General features: G+C 38.5%; 1 protein-coding gene across 1 annotated transcript in view; it reads left to right on the top strand.

Annotated features, from left to right (window-relative positions):
- TNIK (TRAF2 and NCK interacting kinase) overlaps window positions 1-22743 on the top strand; it is a 412485-nt gene that overhangs the window by 72679 nt on the left and 317063 nt on the right. Inside the window, exon 3 of the mRNA XM_074301951.1 lies at window positions 21961-22026. Coding sequence (XP_074158052.1) covers window positions 21961-22026 — 66 coding nt within the window. The remainder of the gene's footprint in view (window positions 1-21960; window positions 22027-22743) is intronic.

The raw sequence follows: 22743 nt of genomic DNA, 5'->3' as shown, positions 1-22743 counted from the left end.
TCTCCACTCCCCTCCCTTAAATTAGCAAATTAAATTAAATTAGCAAATTAAATTAAATTAAATAGCAAGTAATCCCATATAGGTTAAACATATGCAGTTCTTCTATACATATTTCCACCTTTATCAAGATGGTTTATTTTTGTGTTCCTGACTTCTCCAGGATTATGCCTATGCATTGCCAGATCCTTCTGAATTGAAAAGATTGGAAGCCTGAACCTACTGAAGGACCATCAATTTTTGTCTAGAAAACCACTTACCGGGAAATGGATTCTGGGATTGTATATTATTGTCAATTCTCTTTCTATTTTGGATAGCTTAACTTTATCAGTTATGTCTGTTGTGAATTTATTTTCTCCATTCCACTTTTTCTCTAGATTGTTTTTGTTGATTATATTTGTGTAAAAGCTTTTAAATTTTATCTAATCAGTTTAATTTAATTTTAGGTAATTTATGTAATTCTTATTTTTTTAGCACTTCCCATCATGATCACTTACTTTTTTTCCCATTCCACTGGTCAGAGGATGAATATCTCTGTTCTTTAGTAAGGCTGATCCTATTAGTACCATTGATTTACCCCTCCCTTCTTTCCTTCCTCCCTTTCCCTTTCCCTTCCCTTTTCCCTTTCCCTTCCCCTTTCCCTTCCTTTCTTCCCTCTCACTCTCATACACATACATACTCTCTCTTCTGGTCTCTTATCTCTGTCTCTATCTCTGTTTCTCTCTTCTCTCTGCCATGAATCTCCCTCATTAGCAAGGCTGGAATCATCCACTTATCTCTTATGAAGGTAGCTCCTAATCTCTCTTCCAGGCTTAGACCAATATCTAGTCCTGCTCCTTACTGCCTGTGGTGTGTGAACTTGGCTGAACCATTTAATCTTGCTGAGTCTTAGTTTCTTTATCTATAAAAAAAGAGCGAATTGAACTCACTTTTCTTGGAGGTCTGTTAGGGTTCCTTTGCCTGCCTCCTCTTGCTTGTCCAGCACAGTATCTCTTGCTCAGAATGCCCCACGTGAGATTGGGTCATTGCCCTCTTTGTTCCTGTCTAGGGCACCACCCTCAACTCTTCCTTCTTCCTTATCTTTTCTCTCTCTTATCTTTCTTGGAGGATCTGTAACCGGGGTTTGTCATCACTTCCCTTGCCACATTTCTCATACATCTGCAGCCAGAAGGCAAGCCTAGACTGTCCCTACCTGCTAATTGCCGTAACAACCTAACAGGTTTCTCATTTTGACACCATGATCCTCTCTCCTAGCAAGTGGTAATAATTAATAAGAAGGAATGTTCATGTTAATGAATAACAATATCATTTATATGGCTCTTTAAGGTTATAATGCATTTTTGCAAATTTATTGTAGTTATTTAGCCATTTCAGTCACGTCCGACTCTTTATAACCTCATTTGGAGTTTTCTTGGCAAAGATGGTAGACTGGTTTGCCGTCTCCTTCTCTGGCTCATTTTATAGATGAGGAAACTGAGTCAAACAGGGTGAAGTGACTTACTCAGAGTCATACAGCTACTAAGTACCTGAAGCAAATATGAATTCCCAACTCCAGTCCCAGCACTCTGTTCATTGTGCCACTTCACTGCCCCATTTTACAAATATCTTGATTTATTTTCACAAAAACACCAGGAAGAAATGCTATTTTTCTTTTACCGATGAAGAAGCTGAGGCAAAGAGAGGTTATGTGACTTCCTTGAAGTCACCCAGCTTCGAAGTGTCTGAGTCAGTATTTGTATTTAGATCTTCCTGATTCTAGGACCAGTGTCGCTATCCACTGCACCTCCCAGGGATAGCTCACAGAATACTGTGAGGCTCCTGGGAGCATATATTTAGAGATGAAAATGGCATTATAAGACAAGCTTGTCCAACCCCCATGTTTTTCATATAGATCAAAGCTTAGAAAGATTAAGTGACTTGCTCAAATTCACAGTAGTAAATGACCAAGGTCAGATTTTCAAGCCAGAACTTCTGACTATAGGAGTAGTGTTTCTTCCATCAGTCTCCACTGACTCTCTACTTAGACTCCATATCCAGAGCTCTGCTCATTCTACCATGCTGCCTTTGGATTTTGATGTAACATTTCCAAAGCTTTCCTGAACTCTTACATACATTTTTCCTCATTCCTAGGGCACCCAACTCTTTCAGTGGAGGGGCACTTCATGGTGCCAATCGGTACAAAAAAGGCCTAATTTTTAGAAATCATTTTAAAAGCCAATGTTTCCTAAGGGTGTCTCTTTTATAAGATTGGGTGCATCTCCTTTCCCATAACCCCAAGGTACAAAGTTGGGATGAGCAGAAGACTCACCCGTGACAGGGGGAGATATCTTGTTCACACTGTTGTAGGTTGAAATTCCTCAGATTTTGCTGGTCTCATCCACATTGTTCTCCCCAAAGGGTACTGTTCCTCAGTGAATCAGCTTTTATATATGTGTGTGTGTGTGTGTGTGTGTGTGTGTGTGTGTGTCTGTGTCTGTGTGTGTGTTTACATGTGTGTGTATAAATCATCAGTCTATACAGATCATTTAATTCTGCTCATTAGTCCTTGAGAAGATCAATGAAAAAGAAAAATCATAGACAAGATTCTCATTGCCCAATTAATGAGAATCTTGTCTATGATTTTTCTTTTTCATTGAATTCTGAATGGACTGTACAAAGCACTTTTATTCTGCTGGGATCCTTGTTCCACTCTTGTTCCATTTGCATTCTATATTTCTCCTTCTGGCAGCTTTAGAACACTTCACTTCTCCCTACAAATTCCTCCAAAGAAGTGATATCTCACTCATTGCCAATGACCGTGTTTACATATCTTGTTCAAGTCATGCAGACAGCCAAAGACAGGTGGCTTCTGTGTTCAAACTGATTTAGGTAGAGAGGCTTTCTCTGGGCAGTTGCTATTTTTATGTCATTAGTCTGCCTGGCAATCAGAAGCAGAGATCCCCTTTCCCACAATCTCTCTATTGTCACCCTTCCCATTGGCATTTTGCCTCAAAGTCTACCCATTGGTGAGTTCTACTAAAAAGACCTCTTAGAGAAACTACTGGTCTATTGCCAAAGAAGCTAATTCTGATATCATGGCAATGAGCTCTTTCTGACAAATAGACTGAATGCTCTCATGTACCTCTAAGGTGGGGACAGCTAGGTGGCATGTTAAATCGAGCATGGGCCTAGAGTCAGGAAAACCTGACTTCTAATCCAGCCTATGTGACTCTGGATAAATCATTTCTTTGCCTCAGTTTCCTTCTCTGTAGCCAGAGAAGGAAATGGCAAATCACTTCAGCTTCTTTGTTAAGAAAATCCCAAATGGGGTCATGAAGAGTTGCACATAACTAATCGATTAAGCAACAATAACAACAACCAGGTAAGATAGTCAGAGAGGAAAATTTGAAATTATGCTTTTGCCTTGTTCTAATGCTTTCTTCTTGCCACAATCTAACAGCCTCAACTCCAGGTTTTATTGCTCAAGAGCGCCATATTGCATTTTGTTGTTATTTCTGATTTTGAAACAGACACTATCTCTCATCACTGGTCCTCTGGTCCTCACTTGACTTGTCTTTCCAGTCCTGGAACTTGTTTTGTTCTTGTCTTTGTAGCTCTATGTGGTGCCTGACACATCCTAGCTGTCTAATGTTTGTTGGAATAGAATAGAATTGTTTTACCCAAACCCTGTATTTTAGCCTCTTGTCCAATCAATTTCTGCATATGTAAAGGGTTCCTTTGACTGGGTAGGCAGGGACCTTTAAAAATGAAGGATTTTAACAGGGAGGGGGGAAGCCTGGGTTGAGAAAAGTAAGTGGCCCCGCTTCCCTCAAGGACATATTCCCAATTAGCAAATGCCAATCAGGAAACCATTGCCTAGATGAATAATTCATCATAGACAATCCATAAGTCAGATCAATTATACTTCACCATCCTGCTAAGTCTCCCTACCTATGCACCATTGAGTGGCTGCATAGGTTCGATCTGATGTACCCCAAATGGGTTGTAAAGAATTGGACGTGATTAAAATGATTGAATAAGTAAATACTGATGCATTTGAGGGTTCTAAGATTTTTGCAATGTGCCATTGCTTCATCAAACAATTTCCAAGTTGGGATTACTTTGGGAAATAAAGATCTTTGATTGTACAAGATCTTGAAAGATCCCTGAAAACTTTCCCCTGCCATTCCTTCACCAATTTCAGAACTCCTTCAGGGTTGGGACTATTCACACAGATGGATATCTGTTCTTTGAAATATCTGGAAAGAAGAGGACCTGAGTTCAATCACACCCCTGGCTGCTTATTATATCTTTGACATTGGGCAAACACTTAACCTCTGTGGCACTCGGCTTCTTCATCTATAAAATAAAAGACCTGCACTTGATGGGCTCTGAGGTTCCTTCTATCTTTCTATGAAGAAGATCCTTCATATCTGGGTTCTCTTAGTTATTAGCTGTGTGACCTTGAGCAAATTCTTGGAGCTCTCTGCTTCTTCAATTTCTCTTTTTTATCAGTTGCAATAATTTTATTTTCTTGTTTAAAAGCTTTTTACTTTCAAAATAGATAATTTTCAACTTTCGCCCTTGCAAAAGCTTGTTTTTCAAACATGTTTCTCCCTCTCTTGCCCCCATTCTCTTCCCTAGACAGCAAGTAATTGCAATTCTTCTATACATATTTCCAAAATCATCAGGCTGTACAAGAAAGATCAAATCAAAAAAGAAAAAAAATGAGAAAGAAAACAAAATTCAAGCGAACAACAAAAAAGTGAAAACACTATGTTGTGACCTACATTCAGTTTCCAGAGTCCTCTTTCTGGGTACAGATGGCTTTCCTCATCACAAGTCCATTGGAAGTAGTCTGAATCATCTCACTGTTGAAATGCTTCTTAAATTTCTTGTGAACCAAGGGAATTTGGATAAGTGATCTTTATGTTCCCTCCTCTCTTTAAATATATGAGTTCAATCCAATGAGTATTTTATTAAGTTCCTACTACATGCCAGGAACTAGAGATTCAGAAATAAAAATGAAAGAAGTCCTTTGTGGTCCTGTCAGCTTGTTAGCACCTCCCTCTCTCAGATTATTTTCTATCCTCATCTATTTTATCATCTAGGTGTGTACATAGTTATTTAACATATCTCCTGTTTAAATGAGAATTCCTAAACTATGGAGACTTTTTTTTTGGCCTTTCTTTGTGTCTCCACTGCTTAACAGAATGCTTTAAGTTTCTAATAAATGCTTTTTGATTGATTTGAAACACTCTCTACTCTGAGTCAACATTCTTTCTTATCCATGCTCTGACAGCTCTTGGCTCACTCTCCTAATCCTCACTCTCATTGATAGATGGGGTCTTCAAAGTTTGGCTAGTTACTTGTCCCTTCAGGGGTCTGCCTGGCTAATTGATATACCCATGATAATCAATAGAAAAAGTCACTTTCAAGCTCCCACTGGTATGCTTCCTTTATTGATTATCATATGTATATCAATTAGCCAGACAGATTTGCTTAATTTCTACAAATTTATTTCCTAAGAATAATTAATAAAATATATTCCCAAAACTTAAAAAAAAGTTCTCCTTGTAGTACACAGAGAATTGAGTGGAAAGTAGGTATAATCTATGAGAACCGGTGGGGAGATGTCAAAACGTATTTAACAATTAGTTCTTAAAAAAAAAAAAAAAAGTATGCCTGACACACTAAGTGCAATCTGCATCATAATATTTTCTTCATCACTTTCTTAAGTCTATAAATAATAATAATAATTATAAATCCAACAATAAGTCAGACTCATTTGCTACAAATCAGGGAAAATTTAACAAGTGGCTCCAGTGCACTCAAGCCCTCAGGTATAAAGCATCTTGGCTTCTTAAGAATCCTGAGACTGCTATTCTTTTTTCTAATGTGTCTAGTTTTTCCTTGGTGCTAGATGCAGATATTACTATTCAGGGAATACCACGAGGACATCTGCAAGGGTTACCAAGTCTGGCATTATAAAACTCACAAGATCCTCCTGTAGCCAGGTGGGGAGAAGGTAGAAGCATTTCTTCTTCCCCCTTCCCAATTGATTTCCATTCTGCAACTTGTCTGCCATCTCTCCTCTAGATTTGCCCAATACGTAAGTGCTGAGGTTCCAAACTTGCTTTATATTCTTTTATTCTTGACTCATAGAATGTAAATGAATCTTTCAGCCAATCTTAGTACACTTTCTCTGTAGGGTAATTTGATTTCATCCAATGACTTTGACTCCTTCCCAATGGATTAAGGACTTTTCACACCTAGTTTAATGCTTTGGATTGAATGATTGATTCAATAAAGGTGTTCTCATCTGATTAAGGTAGTCACTTTGAGGGCTGTGAGATAATTGGTGATTGATTCATTCCACCCTATTCTAGCTGTTACTCCCATCCTAGTTCTTAATGGCTCTAAATGTCCAAAGTAGCTCTGCTTTCTGTGGATTCTAAAATTTCTGCTATAATGTTAGCTTATTTTGGGGGGTTTCTTATTCTCAATTAAAGAAAGAGAATAATTAGAAATTCACCTTGTTCTCTTCTTCTTGGTATTCTAAGTTCCCTAGAAGAATGGAAATCTAGTATTATCAAAAACAGTGTATTGAAAATAAAAACTTTCTTTCTCCTCTTCTTCTTCTTTGTCCTCTTTTTCATCCTTCCTTTTTTCTTCCTCATTCTTACCTATGCCATTTTATTTAATATATTATAGAAACTGACTTGCCTTTTCCACTGATTTATAGAATTGTAGTATTAAAATGGGGACAGCCAGATGGCTCAGTGTACAGAGTACCAGGCTTGGAGTCATGAGGACCCATCTTCTTGAGTTCAAATGTGGCCTTACACATTTACTAGCAGTGTGCCTGGTCAAGTCACTTAACACTGCCTCAGTCTCCTCATCTGTAAAATGAGCTAGAGAAGGAATTGGCAAGCCTTTCTAGTATTTTTGCCAAGAAAACCTCAAATGGGGTCACAAAATGAGGAAACAAGTACAAGATTTAAAGTGGAGCTGTCCTTGCCATTTAGGAATATTTGAAGAGCATAATGGTGAAATGTCTAGCCCTTATTCTAGGACCCAGTTACTTCTAGGGAGAAGACACATAATTGTGCTAGCATGCATTTTCAAAGGGATCACCATTTTTAAAGAGTTGGTTCTTTTTTCCCCAACTGACCCCCATCTCCTCTCCTTACTCTCTGAGTATCCACTTCAAAGTTTACCTCCTCTGTGGAGCTCTCTTTGACTAGTCCAACTACCAATGAAGTTTCTTTCTATGTTCTACAACTGCTACTGTTACTGCTACTACTACTGCTGCTATTATACTATAGCTACTACTGCTATACTGTTATTGCTATTACTACTACTACTATTACTACCACCACCATCAACTACTACTACAACTGCTACTATTACTGCTACTACTACTACTGCTGCTATTACTCTAGTACTAGTGTAATATGTACTGCTGCTACTACTGCTTCTGTTATTACTATAGTACTAGTACTACAACTGCTATTGTTACTGCTACTACTACTACTGCTATTACTATAGTACTAGTACTACTACTACTGTTATTGCTGTTACTACTACTACTATTACTACCACCACTACTACTACTACAACTGCTACTATTACTACTACTACTACTGTTATTGCTATTGCTTCCTTTTACCATTACTACTACTACTACCACCTCTACTACCACTACTACTGCTACTACTACTACTACTACCACCACCATCACCACCACTACTACTACTACTTCTACTACTAATGTATCAAGCTTTTTCAATTATTATTCAGGTAGATCCTCACAGTCCAGCTATTATGTTGAGCCCCCTGCCTTTCCAAATAATACATTTCAAACACTTATTTCAATAAAGTCTCCATAAAGTATGAAGGTGACAATAAAATTATTTCCTTTCTTTCCCCTTCCCATATTTTTTAGGCAATGGAAATACTGATTTTTTTTGGCTTACAGATACTGAAAATATTCTACAAAGGTAGCTTTACTCTTTCAGTTTTCTCTCAAAGTGGGAAAGGTAGAGCTGGAGAAAAGGCATCATTTTGCCTGAATGGCAAAGGCTCCATCTCAGCACCTAATTCCTGTTGCCATGGCTCTGTTGACTCGCTAGCTACTCTTGATTGACATTTGGAAAATGCTGCCCAATTAGTTATTCTGAACAGTCAGGTTACCTTGACAATGGTGGGGAAAGTAGATTTTAAGTTCAAAGGCAATGGTCCTAACATAAGGAAGAAGATAAAAAGTGTTCCTCTGAAAATGAGCAGTCCGCGCATTTGGCTCCCCTTAATGACCCCAAGTGATTGTAGTTCCAGGGAACAATGGGGAACAGTGTGGGGAACAGCTTGGCTTGAGTTTTTGCGGTTCTCTTCAGATGTGTGGCAGTACTGATTGTTTCTTCCTCCTGGGATTCTAGGTCACTATTCCATAACTAGCATTTTCATTCTTATTCTCTCTCTCTAATTCTCTCTCTCTCTCTAATTCTCTCTCTTTCTCTTCACACACACACACACACACACACACACACACACACACACACACACAGCACAAAATGACCCTCAAATCAAAATTTTAAGATCATTTCAATTGAAGGGAGATCAAATCTCCAGGATACAGCAAAAAGCCCAAGTTGATGGGCACAAAAACACCTGTTAAAATAATTTCCTGTTTTAACTGAATAGTCTTTCCAGATGGATATTAAACTAGTATTTCTATATATCTGAAAATGTAGAATTGATTTCAGCCTCCCCTACATATTATCACCTTGGGGCAGAGTCCCACTTACCAGCTCTGTTCTGGGGTTTCAACCTTCTCCACTTGTTGGCAAGACTGAGGGGGATGATTTAGAGAAAAAAGGGATTGGAGATTGGTAGAAGTGGGACTTATAGTTGAATGCTGTGCCAGTCATAGCTCAAGCCTATTCTGCCTTGAACTCAGTCTCTCACCTGTGTGAGCCTGCCCTTTGAGTTAATGTGCTTGCATTTCACCTTGTCCTGGTCTCCTACAACTCTGTTGATTGAAACTTTTGCTTTTGACCATGCTCCCTGGGGCTGTAGGAAGCATCTCACAGTTATTACATATGTGAGGAAGATTTGGATACAGCTTTCTACTGACTTCAAGCCAAATCCTTTACATTTTGGGGTCTAAATCTGTGATTTAATTGGTATGGAGAACTCCCATAGTGGCAGTCAATTCCTTCTACCTATGTAGGTCACTTCTTGTTCTAAGTAGTGTTAGAGACCTGTCTGTGAGAAAGAGGGGAAATGGGGACTCAGCTTGGGTGACTCACTTAGGATCACACAGCTAGTGTGTGTCAGAGAGAGTCCCAACTTGAATCCAGATCTAGAATCCAAAGCCAATCTAATAATAATAATAATAATAGCTCATGTTAATATAGTATCTGCTCTGTGCCAGGCACTGTGCTAAGTGCTTTGCAATTATTATCTCATGTGATCCTTAAACAATCCTGGGAGGAAGGTGCTATTATTATCCCCACTTTACAGATGAGGAAAATAGAGGCAAACAATTTAAATGAATCGCTTACGGTCACAGAGCTGCTCTCTGAAGCCAGTTTGAACTCGGGTCTTCCTGACTTTGGACTTGGTGCTCTATTCAAAGGACCATTTAGCTTTCATTCTTTGCCTCCGTGCTGTTTCTCTCCAGTTCATTTACCATCATTCTAAACTTTGGAGAGATTCAGGGTGTGAATGTGGGCGTAAATTTAAGGGGAAAAGTTATATCCAGATTGGATTTGGAGAACATTCAAGGTAAATTATGTTGTAAGAGGAATAATTTTATTCCTTGGACTTATGGCAATTTGTCAAAATGACTCGGGTTCATCGTAGATGGTATAAATCATCCCAGCCTAAGAAATAACCGCTTGGTAAATAAATACACTGGGCAACCTCTTGCATTTTAATTCAGTATGGCTCAAAACTTCTTGAGACTGTGGTTCTTGGAGGGATCCTATGGATGGACTGCTCTTTGCACTGAGCCACTTGCAGCCTCTCTGTGCCTTCTCATCCTGTGGAAATGATTCTTGTCCATGGTACCTTCAGCCTTACCCAGCAAGTCTCTGCAGCTCAGTAGCTGTTCTCTGTACAAATCCTGAGGGTAAAATTCTGATCTTTTCTAGCTATACTCCAGGCTCAACTCCTTTGCAAATCTTCATTCTGGGACTTGTAGTCTCTTCATATGCCTGAAAATAACTGGTCTTTAGGACTAATCTGAAATTTTTGTTTCTCATGGGATCGTGTAGATACATTTGATGAAAGTTGATAGAAGGAGAATGGAGCAGTAGTTGACTCTTCTTACAAACAGCCCCATGATCTGTTACCTATGCAATTATTTTAATGGAGAGAGCCCATCAAAATGTATAGAGAGCTGAGCGGGGAATAACCTGAGTTCAAATATTGTCTCTGGCACTTTACCAGATTTGTGACTTTGGTGGCACAGGGTTCAGAATGACTTGAATTTAAGCCTGCTTTAAATGCTTCTATTTAGAGGTAGGATTGGCAGCTCTTCATAGGTCATCTAAGCTTTTCTGTACCTCAATTTCCTTAGCTGTAAAAGAGGAGATAATAGTAACACCCATCTTCCAGGGGGTATTGTGAGACTCAAATGGGATAACATGTAAAACATTTTGAAAACTTTAAAACACTATCTAAATACCATTTTTCTCCTTTTTTCTTTTTCTTCTTTTTTTCCTCCTCTTCCCCTTCCTCCTCCTTTTCTTCCTCCTCTTCCTTTTTCTTCTTTCTCCTCCTCCTCTCCCCCTAAAAACTAGGCATTATCCCAAATGGGGCCTCAGTCAGTCATACCTAAATTCAGATTTTTGTTTAAAATGAGCTCCCTAAGGCTGAAGAAAAAAGTACCCTGTGAACCTTAGAGGCATTTTATATTTCAAACATTTCCTCACTCTTAAACTTTAAACAAATCCATCATCGTAGCAGGTTGTTTCAGAATTAAGGAGAGTAGTAGCTGAGATTTGTTACCATTGCCTAGGAATTTAAACTTTTTCCTAACTCTCCATACTTGGACTGTTAGGTGGACCTCTTTTGATTGACCACTATGCTCATTGAGGGGGCTTTGTAGCAGACCGGAACTTGAGATGGTTTACCACCATGTCAACCATGGATTCTGGGGAACCTCACAGTCTCCAGAAATCCTTCTTCTATTGAGACATTCTCCATGAAAAAGACTAACCCTATTTGGGGGTGTATTTACACTCCTCTTTCACCTCAACTCTACCCTACTTTATATGTCAATTGAACTGGCTGATCAGAAGATTATTGAGCAAATTTATCATTTTGGTTGCAACTTTCAAAATTCTTACTAGGTACATGAGACAACCTTTGGCATTTTCCTCTCCAGAGATAAATATGCCTTTTTTGTTTTTTATCAATATGCCTGACAGGATCTCAGCTTCTGTGTATCATTTTCCTCTACAACTAAATATACATATTCTCCTGATTAAAGGAGAATGATTATGTTTTGTGTAGTTTAATTTTTCTTTCTTGGTGCATAGTAGCCTGGCTCCTAGCCCATTTCTAATTAATGTGCAAAGAATTTTTTGAGCACAAAAAGGAATTTAATATTTTAAAGGCTCTGGATTTATCTCCTCTCTTGGCAAAAGATTTTCCTTTTCATCTAAACCACCAATGTGATTGCTCCTGCCAAGATCCGCTGTTGGTAGGGTGATAGCATGTGTCAATTCATTACCGCCACAAATCAGAAAATGAAATACTGAAGCTGTACAACTGAGGGTAAAGCTCAGCTGCCCAGAAGGGTAGCCAGCTTTCATTTTCAACTCGACCCAAAGCTGCTTTGGTAACTTGACGTGAGGAGACCAGAAGTAGTGGTAGAGGTGACACTAAATGGCTTAATCAATCAGCAAACATGTATGAAGTGGCTGATCTAGTTGCCAAGAACACAAACTTATGACTTCATTGGCATAAGGAACTCCCTATGTGGAAAGACACACTCCCAGTTTGAGACAGCAATTCCTCTCTTACATATTGTTGGAGTAAGACTGGAGCCTTAATCTAACCCTAAATCCTGGAAGTTAGATGACTTGGCCATGTGTCACTGGTTGTGTGACTCATGGGTAAATTACCCGTTGTAATGGTATCCTCCATCAACTCTCCTTAACATATATAACACTCACTTGCCTTAATAGTAAAAGGAAAAACAATACTTGACCTCAGTCTTCCTGTTTCCAAGATTAGTTTTTTATGGACTGTGTACCACGCTAAATTATAATGTTTAATAGTTACTTGATTGTAGCAACATCATGTCTCTCTCTGTCTGGCCATAGACTGTAAGCTCCATGAAGGTAGAGACTGTGTCTCATCTAAATTATTCATCTCCCCTGATGTTTAACACAGAGATGAGTCAGTGCTATTAGATATAGTCTGGAAGACTATAGAAAAGCTTATTTTTTTTGTTTGTTTCACACACCCAAGAATTCACTGGTGAGGTTAGGTCCAATGGTGATGAGGTTAGGTCCAATGGTTTCTCCCCTTTCTTCTTCCTATTTCCTCCCTCTACTCCTATTCTTCCTATCTTTCTTTTTTCCACCATCTCCTCCACCTACACTCTAGGCATATTAACCAATATATTTAGAGAATCAGTTTTTTAAAAAATTATCTACCAATAATTGAACTTATTGATGCTTATGTCAAATTCATCTGTTCACTGATTGCCTCTCCCCTAAACAATTTGAAAGGCCACCCATGTAATTCAGGGCACCATGACTTGAGAAATAGATGCATAAGAGATAGAAATAGAACAAAGTCCCTACCCTCCACTAGCTTTAATTCTACTTTAATTACTAGTGTAAATGGATAACTAGACACACAGTCATATAGGAGGGATATATTATTAATAATTGTAATGATCATGAATAACTTCTCTTTTCACAATCTATTCAAGAGCAGTGAAATGGGATTCAAGGACACTGCTCTCCTTGATTTAGTTAATTTTCTGCAAGTGCTAGGGGAACTCGGAGGCAGAAGAAATTGCTTCCAATGGGCAGAATTAAAGTTGACATTTCTGTTGTCTCTTAAAGGGAGGGAATGATAGCAGCAGTATGGAGTAGGGCTGCAGGGGGACTTTTTTTTGGGGGGAAGAGTAGTGAACAAAATGAAATAGTGAATAGGTGTAATTGGCAGGTGCATTAGGAAAGGAAATTCTGTATAGTTCTCATTATAATCTTTGTAATCTTTGACTGCAGTCTGACCACGCAGGGTAAGAGAAGGCTGAAGGACATTCATTGTCCAAAGCCAGCATGATGTAAGAGAACATAGGCTTTCAAGTGTATAAAGGATGTAGCCCTCAATGAGGAAGGCTGCATCTTAAGGCAGAAGGACCAACCATTAGGATATTAAAATATTCCACTCATCAGATGATGAGGACATTGGTGGATGTGCAGAAAAGAGAAGGAATCTGTATAAAGGTTAATGAAAATGAAAATGAATTTTTTTCTGTATCCAAGTGCACAGATCCCCTGAAATCTATTCACAGATCAGTTAAGCACCTCTTGATCCAGGTTAAGAACTTCAGTTTTAAAAGAGACCTATAATTTTTCCCTTCAAAGCATGACAGTCAGCCAGTCAACAAGCATTTATTAAGCACTTACTATGTGCCAGGGACTGTGCTAAGTTTTGGAGATACAAGGAAAAGCAAAAACAGCCCTTTCCCTTAAGGAGCTTATATTCTAATGAGGTAAACAGGTATATAAATCATCAGCTACATATTTAATACATATAGTGTCAATCTGAAAGGGAATGGAATTAGCAGGATGGAAGCAGAGGGGAAATCCAACTTATCAAAAGTAGGTTTGAGGGGCATCTAATTGGTGCAGTGGATAGAGCACCAGTCCTGAAGTCAGGAGGACCTGAGTTCAAATCTGTTATCAGACACTTGACACTTCCTAGCTGTGTGACTCTGGGCAAGTCACTTAACCCCAATTGCCTCAGCAAAAAAAAAAAAAAAAGGAAAAAAAAAAAGAAAAAAAGTGGATTTTAGTTGAGGAAGTATTTGCTTAGGTTTTGCATCATTCCCATTACTACATTCAGTTATATTACCTCATTGGATCCTCTTTAAAAGCAGATAGGCAAGTATTATTACTGCCAGTTGATAAACTGGGAAATCCTTTTTGAGAAGGGAAGTGGGGGCAGCTAGGTGGCGCAGTGGATAGAGCACCAGCCTTGAATTCAGGATGACCTGAACCTGAGTTCAAATCTGGTCTCAGATACTTAACACTTCCTAGCTGTGTGACCCTGGGCAAGTCACTTAACCCCAGCCTCAGAAAAAACAAAACCAAAAACAAAAACAAAACAAAAAAAAAATAAGAGAAGGGAAGTGACTTGCTTATGGTTACATGGTGATTAGAGTGAGTCAGGGTCAAGACAAAAGTTTGGGTTTGAGATGCTTAAGTGTATCCCATCAGTAATCATTCATGTCTTTCTTTCTTTAACCAATGCATTATCAATACAGTTCAACCACTAGAATAAATTCCCTGCCCAGCCTCTCTCTGAGATATGTGGACAGGGTGAAGTGTGAGAGCAAAATCCACTGTCTCTATTCTGGTCTGGAGTGGGGAACGTAGACCAGCATCCGGGCACAGACAAAGCCTGTTTGTCTGGGGCAGAAGAGCTGCCATTTAGAGACCTCATATCTCTCACATGAAGAGGCAGGCAAGGAAATGGGTAGAACTTTCAAATATTTCTGGAGATGTTAAATATTTAAAGTTGTTTTCTACCTTGCAAAAGCTGAGAATGCAGCATGGACTCGTGCCCGAGAGGGGCTGACTCAGCACCCCTGCCCAGCTACGTGAAGGCTCTGACTATGCGAAAAAGGCACAAAGATTCAAGATAAATATGGAGAATCTCCTACTGTCGCTGTTTTCTTTGTTCTGTTTTGCTTTCATAAGCATATGCTTGTCAGTTTTGTCTGAAATCTAATAAAATACCTGCTAAATATGGTTCAAGGAGGAGGAGTAGTTCTAGGTTTGTGAAATCTCTTCATTTACCCAGCGTTGCCAGTATCATGATACTGGTCCCGACAAAGATGCTGGATGTGAGGGCCTCCTCTTTCAGATTTTTCAAGGGGACTGCTTATAAAAAGTGGAAACCTCTCTGTTGGAGATGTTTAGTCATTAGATTAGAGTTTAGGGACTATGTTCCTATCTGACCTGATGAACTTTTCACCGTCCTCTTAGCCTTTATATCTTCATATGCTTGTTAATAAAACAGAACACAACTATGGTAAAATGGAGAGATGTGGATCTTCCCTCTAATATTCACTGTTTGAGTGACATGGAACCTCTTCATCTGTGAGATGGAAATGTGGTAACTTTAATGGGCAGTTAGCTGGCACATTGGATAGAGCACCAGACCTGAAGTTAGGAAAGCTTGAGATCAAATTTGGTCTCAATACTCTGTGACCCGGGCAAGTCTGTCCTGATTGCCTCAATTTCCTTATCTGTAAAATAAGCTAGAGAAGGAAATGGCAAACCAATCCACTATCTTTGCCAAGAAAACTCTAAATGGGGTCACAAACAGCACCAAAAAGACAATGAATAATAATTGTAAAGCCTACTTTATAAGATTATTTTGATACTCAATTGAGCTAATGTGTATAAAAGGACTTTGAAAACTTTCAAGTGGAGAAGAAATGTTCACTAAGAAGTCTTTTAATTCATTTCAGTTCAATGAATTTTTGTATGTCAGAAGCAAAATGGGGAATAAAACCCCAAACCCAGCATTATATCACCATATTAAAGTGAATGCTAATCTGTGAATGCAGAAGTCTTAGAGAAGATAGGAAAGCCTAGTTGTGCTGAGATACCAGTACTTGGAGGTCATTCAGTGTGGAATCAGGAAATCTGGCTTCAGAGGTCATCAGCGGCACTCGTTCCCTCAGCAGTCCTCCACATCTTTATTTCTCTGGCCTTATCTGTAAGCAGTGGGTGGTGGGCTCAATCACTGGTGCCAGAGGCAAAGAGAAATGGGGACCATTAATAGGTACCAATGGATCCCTATAAGCTGCATTTTGACTTAGTTTTAAAATGTAAAATTATCTGTTTTATATATATATATATATATATATATATATATATATATATATATACACATATATAGACATATATGTATGTATATTTATACATATATGCACATATATGTATATATATACATATAATTTTGTTAAATGTTTCCCATTTTAATCTTGCTTTGGATCACTCAGGAATGATGTGACTTGTATGTTTAACATCTCTTAGATAATTTACTTCTGAGACTCATTCCTACTCTAAGGCAAGAGATGTGCAATACACAGAGAAAGCGGGGGGAGGGAGAGACAGAGAGAGAGAGACAAAGACAGACAGAGAAATAGAGATAAAAAGAGACAGAGACAGAGACCAACATAAAAAGAGAGACAAAGACAGAATCAGAGACCAAAATAGAGAGACAGAGAGAGAGACAGAGAAAGAAAGAAACAGAGAGAGATAGGATGGAGGGATGAAGGAAGATGCGGGGAGATAGAGACAGATAGAGGAAAAGATTATGAAACAATGCAGATGAACTCTAGCTTGGCACTGGACATATTTTCCTGACTACAACCAAAGGTTAAGATCTGAATAAAGTAATGTGTAGCCAAGGGGGATTTTTGGACTTGGTAAATGTCATTTGTTTTTAGTCTCTATAACCTTCCCAGTCTTCCATCTTGGCGAATAGCAGAAATCCCAAATTAAGTTGGTGCTTGCCACTCAGTTTTCACATTCTCCATAACTAAATTATCATGTGACTAAATGAAAGAACTGCCATCTTGCTAGTGTGTGGCATTCAATTCAATGAGCACTTATTAAGTGCCTACTGTGTGTCAGGCACTGGAAAAAGTGACAGAAATGTCATGGTTCTTGACCCCCAGGATTTACATTCTCTTGGGAGTAAGCAACATGTACCTAGATGGTTGTTGTTGACTTGTTTCAGTCATGTCTGATTTTCTTGGCAAAGATTCTAAAGGGGTTTGTCATTTCCTTCTCCAGTTGAGGAAACTGATATAAACAGGGTGAAGTGACTTGTCCAGGGTCACACAGCTAGTAGGTGTCTGGAGAAAGATGAGTCAACATAGATTAATTTCAATCCCTGTATACTGTGCCACTTAACTGTTCTCATGTATATAGATAAATATGCAAAAGATATATATATATGTGTATATATACGCACATATATATATATATACATATATATATATATATATATATATATATATATATATATATATATATATATATATATATATATATATATAAAACAAAAGTAATTTGAGGGGTGACAGAGTAGTGAGAAGGAAGAAGTGGGAAGGAGTAGGTGGAAAGTAGCAATAGAGGGAATTAGGAAAAGCCTCTTGTGGGATTTTAAAAGCCAGAGGGGTGCAGAGAGAGAGCAGTCAAGTCAAGGGAGACAGCTTGGATAAAAACATGGAAGTGGGGCAGTATTAAGTTTATGCCTTAGCAGAGAAATCCTAGGGAGTCAGCATGTGGAGATTAAAAAGCTTTCCCAGAATCCCAGAGCTAGTGAGTGATGGAGGATGGGTTTGAAACCAGCTTTTCCTGACTCTAGCTCAACACTGTATCCATTATGTCAAAATGACTTACTTGTAAATTAATTAGTAAATTAAACATTTCCCTCTGTTATACTGGTTGATAATAGCTTCTTGGTGCCTATCTTTTAATTCATAGAGTCCCTAAGATATGGAATTTTGCATACAGAAGCATCAGGGAGGCAATGGTACGTCTGTGGCAGTCACTTTGGGATGACTTGCCTTGGAGGCAGGAAATCTATCAGACTGATACTTATGAAAAAATATCACTAGGACTATATCTGTACGTCTTCATTCCTTTTGGTTTTTGAAAATGTCATCTCTTATGGATCTGGGAGAGAGAAATCTCCTTCCTTTGTTCTCCCACCTCCATACTTTTACCCAGGCTGTCCATCATGCCTGGAATCTCTTACTACTGTAGCACTTCTTGGAATGACTAACTTCCTTCAGGGATCAGCTTGTTTGATGTCTCCAACTTGAGGTCTATCTTGAGATTCCCCAAGTTCTAGTGCCCTCCTAACCCCTCCCAGTGACTTCTAAAACACCTTTGTACTTTGTTTATATTTTTTACTTACTTTCCCCCAGGTTCTAGTATTTTTTTTCCTCATCTCCCCCATATAGCTTATATTTCCATTGACTTATTTGTGTCTCATTCTCATTCACCTTTACCTAAGTTCATACAATTTTCCAGGTTTTTCTCAGCACGTTCCTTTTGCCATTTTTTTTTATCATAGTACAATTGATTCCATCACATTCAGATACCAGAATTCATTTAGCTGTGTCCCAATTGTTGAAATTTCCATGTTTTTGTGCCACAAAACAGCTATCCATTTCCTCTTTCCTTTATCTCTTTGGGATATGAGCCTACTAGAAGTACTTTGGGGACAAAGGGCAGAGGTAACATAGTGACTTAGAAAGAGTTCCATATGGCTGTAACAATTCATCACTACCGATAGTGCCTTAGTAACACAACTTCTTGAACATGGGCCATTTTCCTTTTTTGCCATCTTTGCCAATCTGATTAATGTGAAGTAGAACCTCAAACTAATCTCTTATTTTCTGGAGAGAAATCCCTAGAGCTTGAGTGATTTTTTTCCCAGGGACCTGCAGATAGAAAATGGTACATGTGGGATGTGAACAGGGATTCTTTTCTCCTTGTTTTTATTTCAAATTTGGATTTTTCTGCTGATTCAGTGTTGATGATAGAGAAGGCATCCACTCACTTCTCCTAGGGTCCAACTCCAAATTTGATGTATTTTCTATTAAATCACCATAAGAGAGGTTTTTAAAAGGTCTAATTAGCATTGAGAAGAGGCAGGTCAAGGAGAATTGGGAACAGCTGTGACATCCTGCTGATCTTCCCCTCTTCCTAACCAACTTAAGGGACTGCAGGTTGCCAGACCTTTGGAAGCTCCTGCCCAAGGAAGGATGACCAAGTCAGGCTTACTTTTGTGGAGCATCTCAGCCTTGAGTTAAAGACAGACAGATGAGGTCTTCTCAGAGCTGTTTCCTATTCTTTACACTTTCCCCCTCGTTATGCTTTTCAGGAACCTTGAGAAAATCTAATTTACAGTCACCCTTCTCCTTGCTCTCCATTTCTGAGTCAAAATGTTGAAAGTAAAATTGGGATATTTCAGGCAAATGGAGAGCCTAGCTCCAAATTTGTTCCTGAAGCATCACTGAGCAAACTCCTGGGAAGTTCAATGTAGGAAAAAAAGGCAGCTGGCTTGTTTTTTTTTCGTGGTTTTGTTTCATTTTTAAATTTAGATTTTTCTACTTGAAGTAAAACTTACAGATTTAGGGCCATCCTTGCTTGACTGTTTCCCTTGATTGTGCCCTCTTGTTTCTAGGGACATGCTTACCCAGGGCTACTTTTACATCATGCTGCATTCCAAAATACCTAGGAAGCCTTCACTTGGTCTGGTGCTCCTTGCTGCTGCTACTACTTCTGAAATCTTGGTCCTGACACATATTACCTACATAGCAAGACTTTAGACAGAGTAGTCTTTGGGAAAACCACTCTCCTTAAACCTCAGTTTCTCTGTCTGTAAAATGAGAGCATTGAATCAGGTTGGCTTTGGGAGTTTATTCTAGATTCAAATCTTTGATTATGGACTTTAGTTTCTCAATTTGTAATATTAGTGGATTGTACATTATACACTTCAACAACAATACTGTATGAGGATGTATTCTGATGGAAGTGGATATCTTCAACATAGAGAAGAGCTAATCCAATTCCAATTGATCAATGATGGACAGAATCAGCCACACCCAGAAAAGGAACACTGGGAAATGAGTGTAAACTGTGAGCATTTTTTGTTTTTCTCCCCAGATTATTTTTACCTTCCAAATACAATTCTTCCTTTGTAACAACAACAGCAACAAAATTCAGTTCTGCACATAAATATTGTACCTAGGATATACTATAAGATATTTAATATGTATGGGAATGCCTGCCATCTAGGGGAGAGGGTGGAGGGAAGGAGGGGAAAAATTCAGAACAGAAGGGAGTACAAGGGATAATGTTGTTAAAAAAAATTAGCTATGCATATGTACTGTCAAAAAAAAGTTATAATTATAAAATTAATTTTAAAAAATATTAGTGGATTGTATTAGATGATCTTAGAGATCCCTTCTTACTCTCAATATATGATTCTCATTGGATTAGATTACCTCTAAGGTCATCTAGTGGTTGTAGCTCTAAATCCATGTTGCTTTGGCAGAGAAATGTTTTTCCTTCTGCTTTCTTCCATATTATGAAATATTCTGAATCTATGTGGGACTCAAATATGGGATAGTGAAGAGAAGAGTGGTATTAGTTTCAGGAAAGGCCTGGGTTGGAATCTTTCTTTTAATGCTAAATAAAGAAGGCAAGGCTAAGAAGAAGTCTATGAGGTAAGGTCATGAAATTACAAAGAATGCTTTCAGATTTTCCCATGAATACTCAAATAGTAAGAATGCAGCCATGTTTGCACTAACCTATATTTAATTCTTGACAAAAGATATGTGGAAAGTGTCGAGAGGGACAAGGGAAGGCTTCTAACCCTAGCCCCTTGATAAAAAAAATGGTTTATCATAGCCTTAGTAGACTGGAAAAAAGACCTGAGGATGGAAACTTAGGGAACAACAATAGTAAGGGGTCAAGAAAGAAAGAAGAGATGATCTTCAAAACACGAGACAAAGAAAAGGGTGAAAAGAATAGGGTGGATTCTCTGAAGTCAGAGAGATACACTAGAGAGTGTGTATCCTGTAGGAGCCAGTGATCCTCAAGAGTTCAAGCTACAAAGAAACCAAGAGGAGAAAGACTGAAAAACCCTCCTGGATTTTTGTGATAAGAACGTGTGGTGACCTTTTAAAAGAGCAGATGAAGTTGAGTGGTAGGGATGGAAGCCAGATTGCAGAATTGGATGTGAGTAGCTGCCAAGGATGGGGAATCACTGAATATACAGAATCATTTATATGCCAGGAGATGGGCAGTAACACAAAGGAGAGAAATAGAAGAGATAGTAGGTAGAAAGTGGAGAGAGAGACAAGGGAAGGCTTCTAACCCTAGCCCCTCCTTTTTTCTTTCCTTTTTCTCCCCAAGGATTAAGAGGGAGATGAACATCTTTGGAAATATTGGAAGAAGTCAACAGAGTGGAAAATATTTGAGAATACAAAGGAGGTAGAGACAGAGACAGAGAGACAGGCAGACAGAGACAGAGAGAAACAGGAGGAGAGAGAGAGAGATGGAGAGGGGGAGGAAGAGATGGAAAGGGAAAGGGAGGAGAGGGAGAGAAAGGGAGGGAGAGATGGAGAGAGAGAAATAGAGAGAGGAATGATTGCTTTGGCAGGATCCTGAAGGAAGGGAAGCCAGAGGAAGGGGAAGGGAAAAGATTAGAATGAGGTAAGGATAAGGAATAGATCTTGCCTAATGTGCTCAATTCAGAGATGCCTTTCTTTGTAGTGAAATATAAATGTGTAAGGAATAGCACCTTTAAATAAAGATAAATATAATTATAGAATCACTGTATATAGGAGCTATCAGGATTGTCTGGAAGATCAGACTATATGTACTATATGTACTTTCCAAATCTTAAAATGCTGTATAAATATTAGTTGTTATTATTATTTTCATCATCATTATTTTTAATTTTACTTAAAGGTATATCTTATTTCCCAGGATTTGAGTTGATATACTTGGAATATAAAATAGAATTAATAAAGTAATACCTGTCTCAATTATTTAATAACAACATTCATGGGCTCTGTGAGTTTCACCTGTTGAAATGCTGACCCTCTCTTGCTTGAAATAGAATATTTCTTGGATTAAAACAATTCATTAGTAATAGATTCCATTTTTGTTGCTTTTCTTTCAGGACCCTGCAGGGATCTTTGAACTAGTGGAACTTGTTGGAAATGGAACCTATGGCCAAGTCTACAAGGTAAGGTCACAGATTTATGACCAAGGTTTATTTTGTATTTCCTTATAGGTGAATATTGATCACTTGGTGGAATTTATTTGAGCCCACCAGTTCCTACAAAATTCATTAAAGTTAATGGGCTCTTGCATCTATAGAGGAGGTGATGGTTATTTCTGGGAAGATGCTTAATTGTCTTGAAGTATTTGGAGGTTGTCACATGGAAGAAAGATTGAACTTATTTTATATGGTATCATAGGGCAGGAGAGGGGAGATTAAAGATAATGGAGGAGCTTGATGGTGGGAGATATAGTCAGAGACTTAAGATTTGTCTCAAAGGCAAGCCCTGGACTCTTTGGGGAGTGGTAGGTTCTCTCTTATCAGGGATCTCCTAATGAAGGCTAAATAATAAAGGCAAATGCAGTAGAAGGCATCTCTATTCAGATTATATTTGGGCTAGATGGATTCTGATATCCCTGAGATTTTGTAAATAGGGCTTTAACTTCTTATATGATGAAAACACTTGGATGATCCAACCGGAAACCATGTCAATAGATTCTTAAATCTTATATATCATCAGGTGTGTAGTTCCCTACTTAGAACAGAGAGATAAGCTCAACACCCAGTGCAGTTGAACAAGGGCATTACACTGAAGGTGAATAGGTACCAATACATCCCTAGTGCCATTGGACAATTAATTCAGATGGCAGGATGCCTCCAAGCTGTAGTCTTTGAGAAACT

The sequence above is a fragment of the Sminthopsis crassicaudata genome, chromosome 3 (genome assembly GCF_048593235.1).
Source record: "Sminthopsis crassicaudata isolate SCR6 chromosome 3, ASM4859323v1, whole genome shotgun sequence".
NCBI lineage: Eukaryota > Metazoa > Chordata > Mammalia > Dasyuromorphia > Dasyuridae > Sminthopsis > Sminthopsis crassicaudata.
The sequence above is the reverse complement of the archived record's forward strand: the minus strand, read 5'-3'. Positions and strand labels throughout refer to the sequence as shown.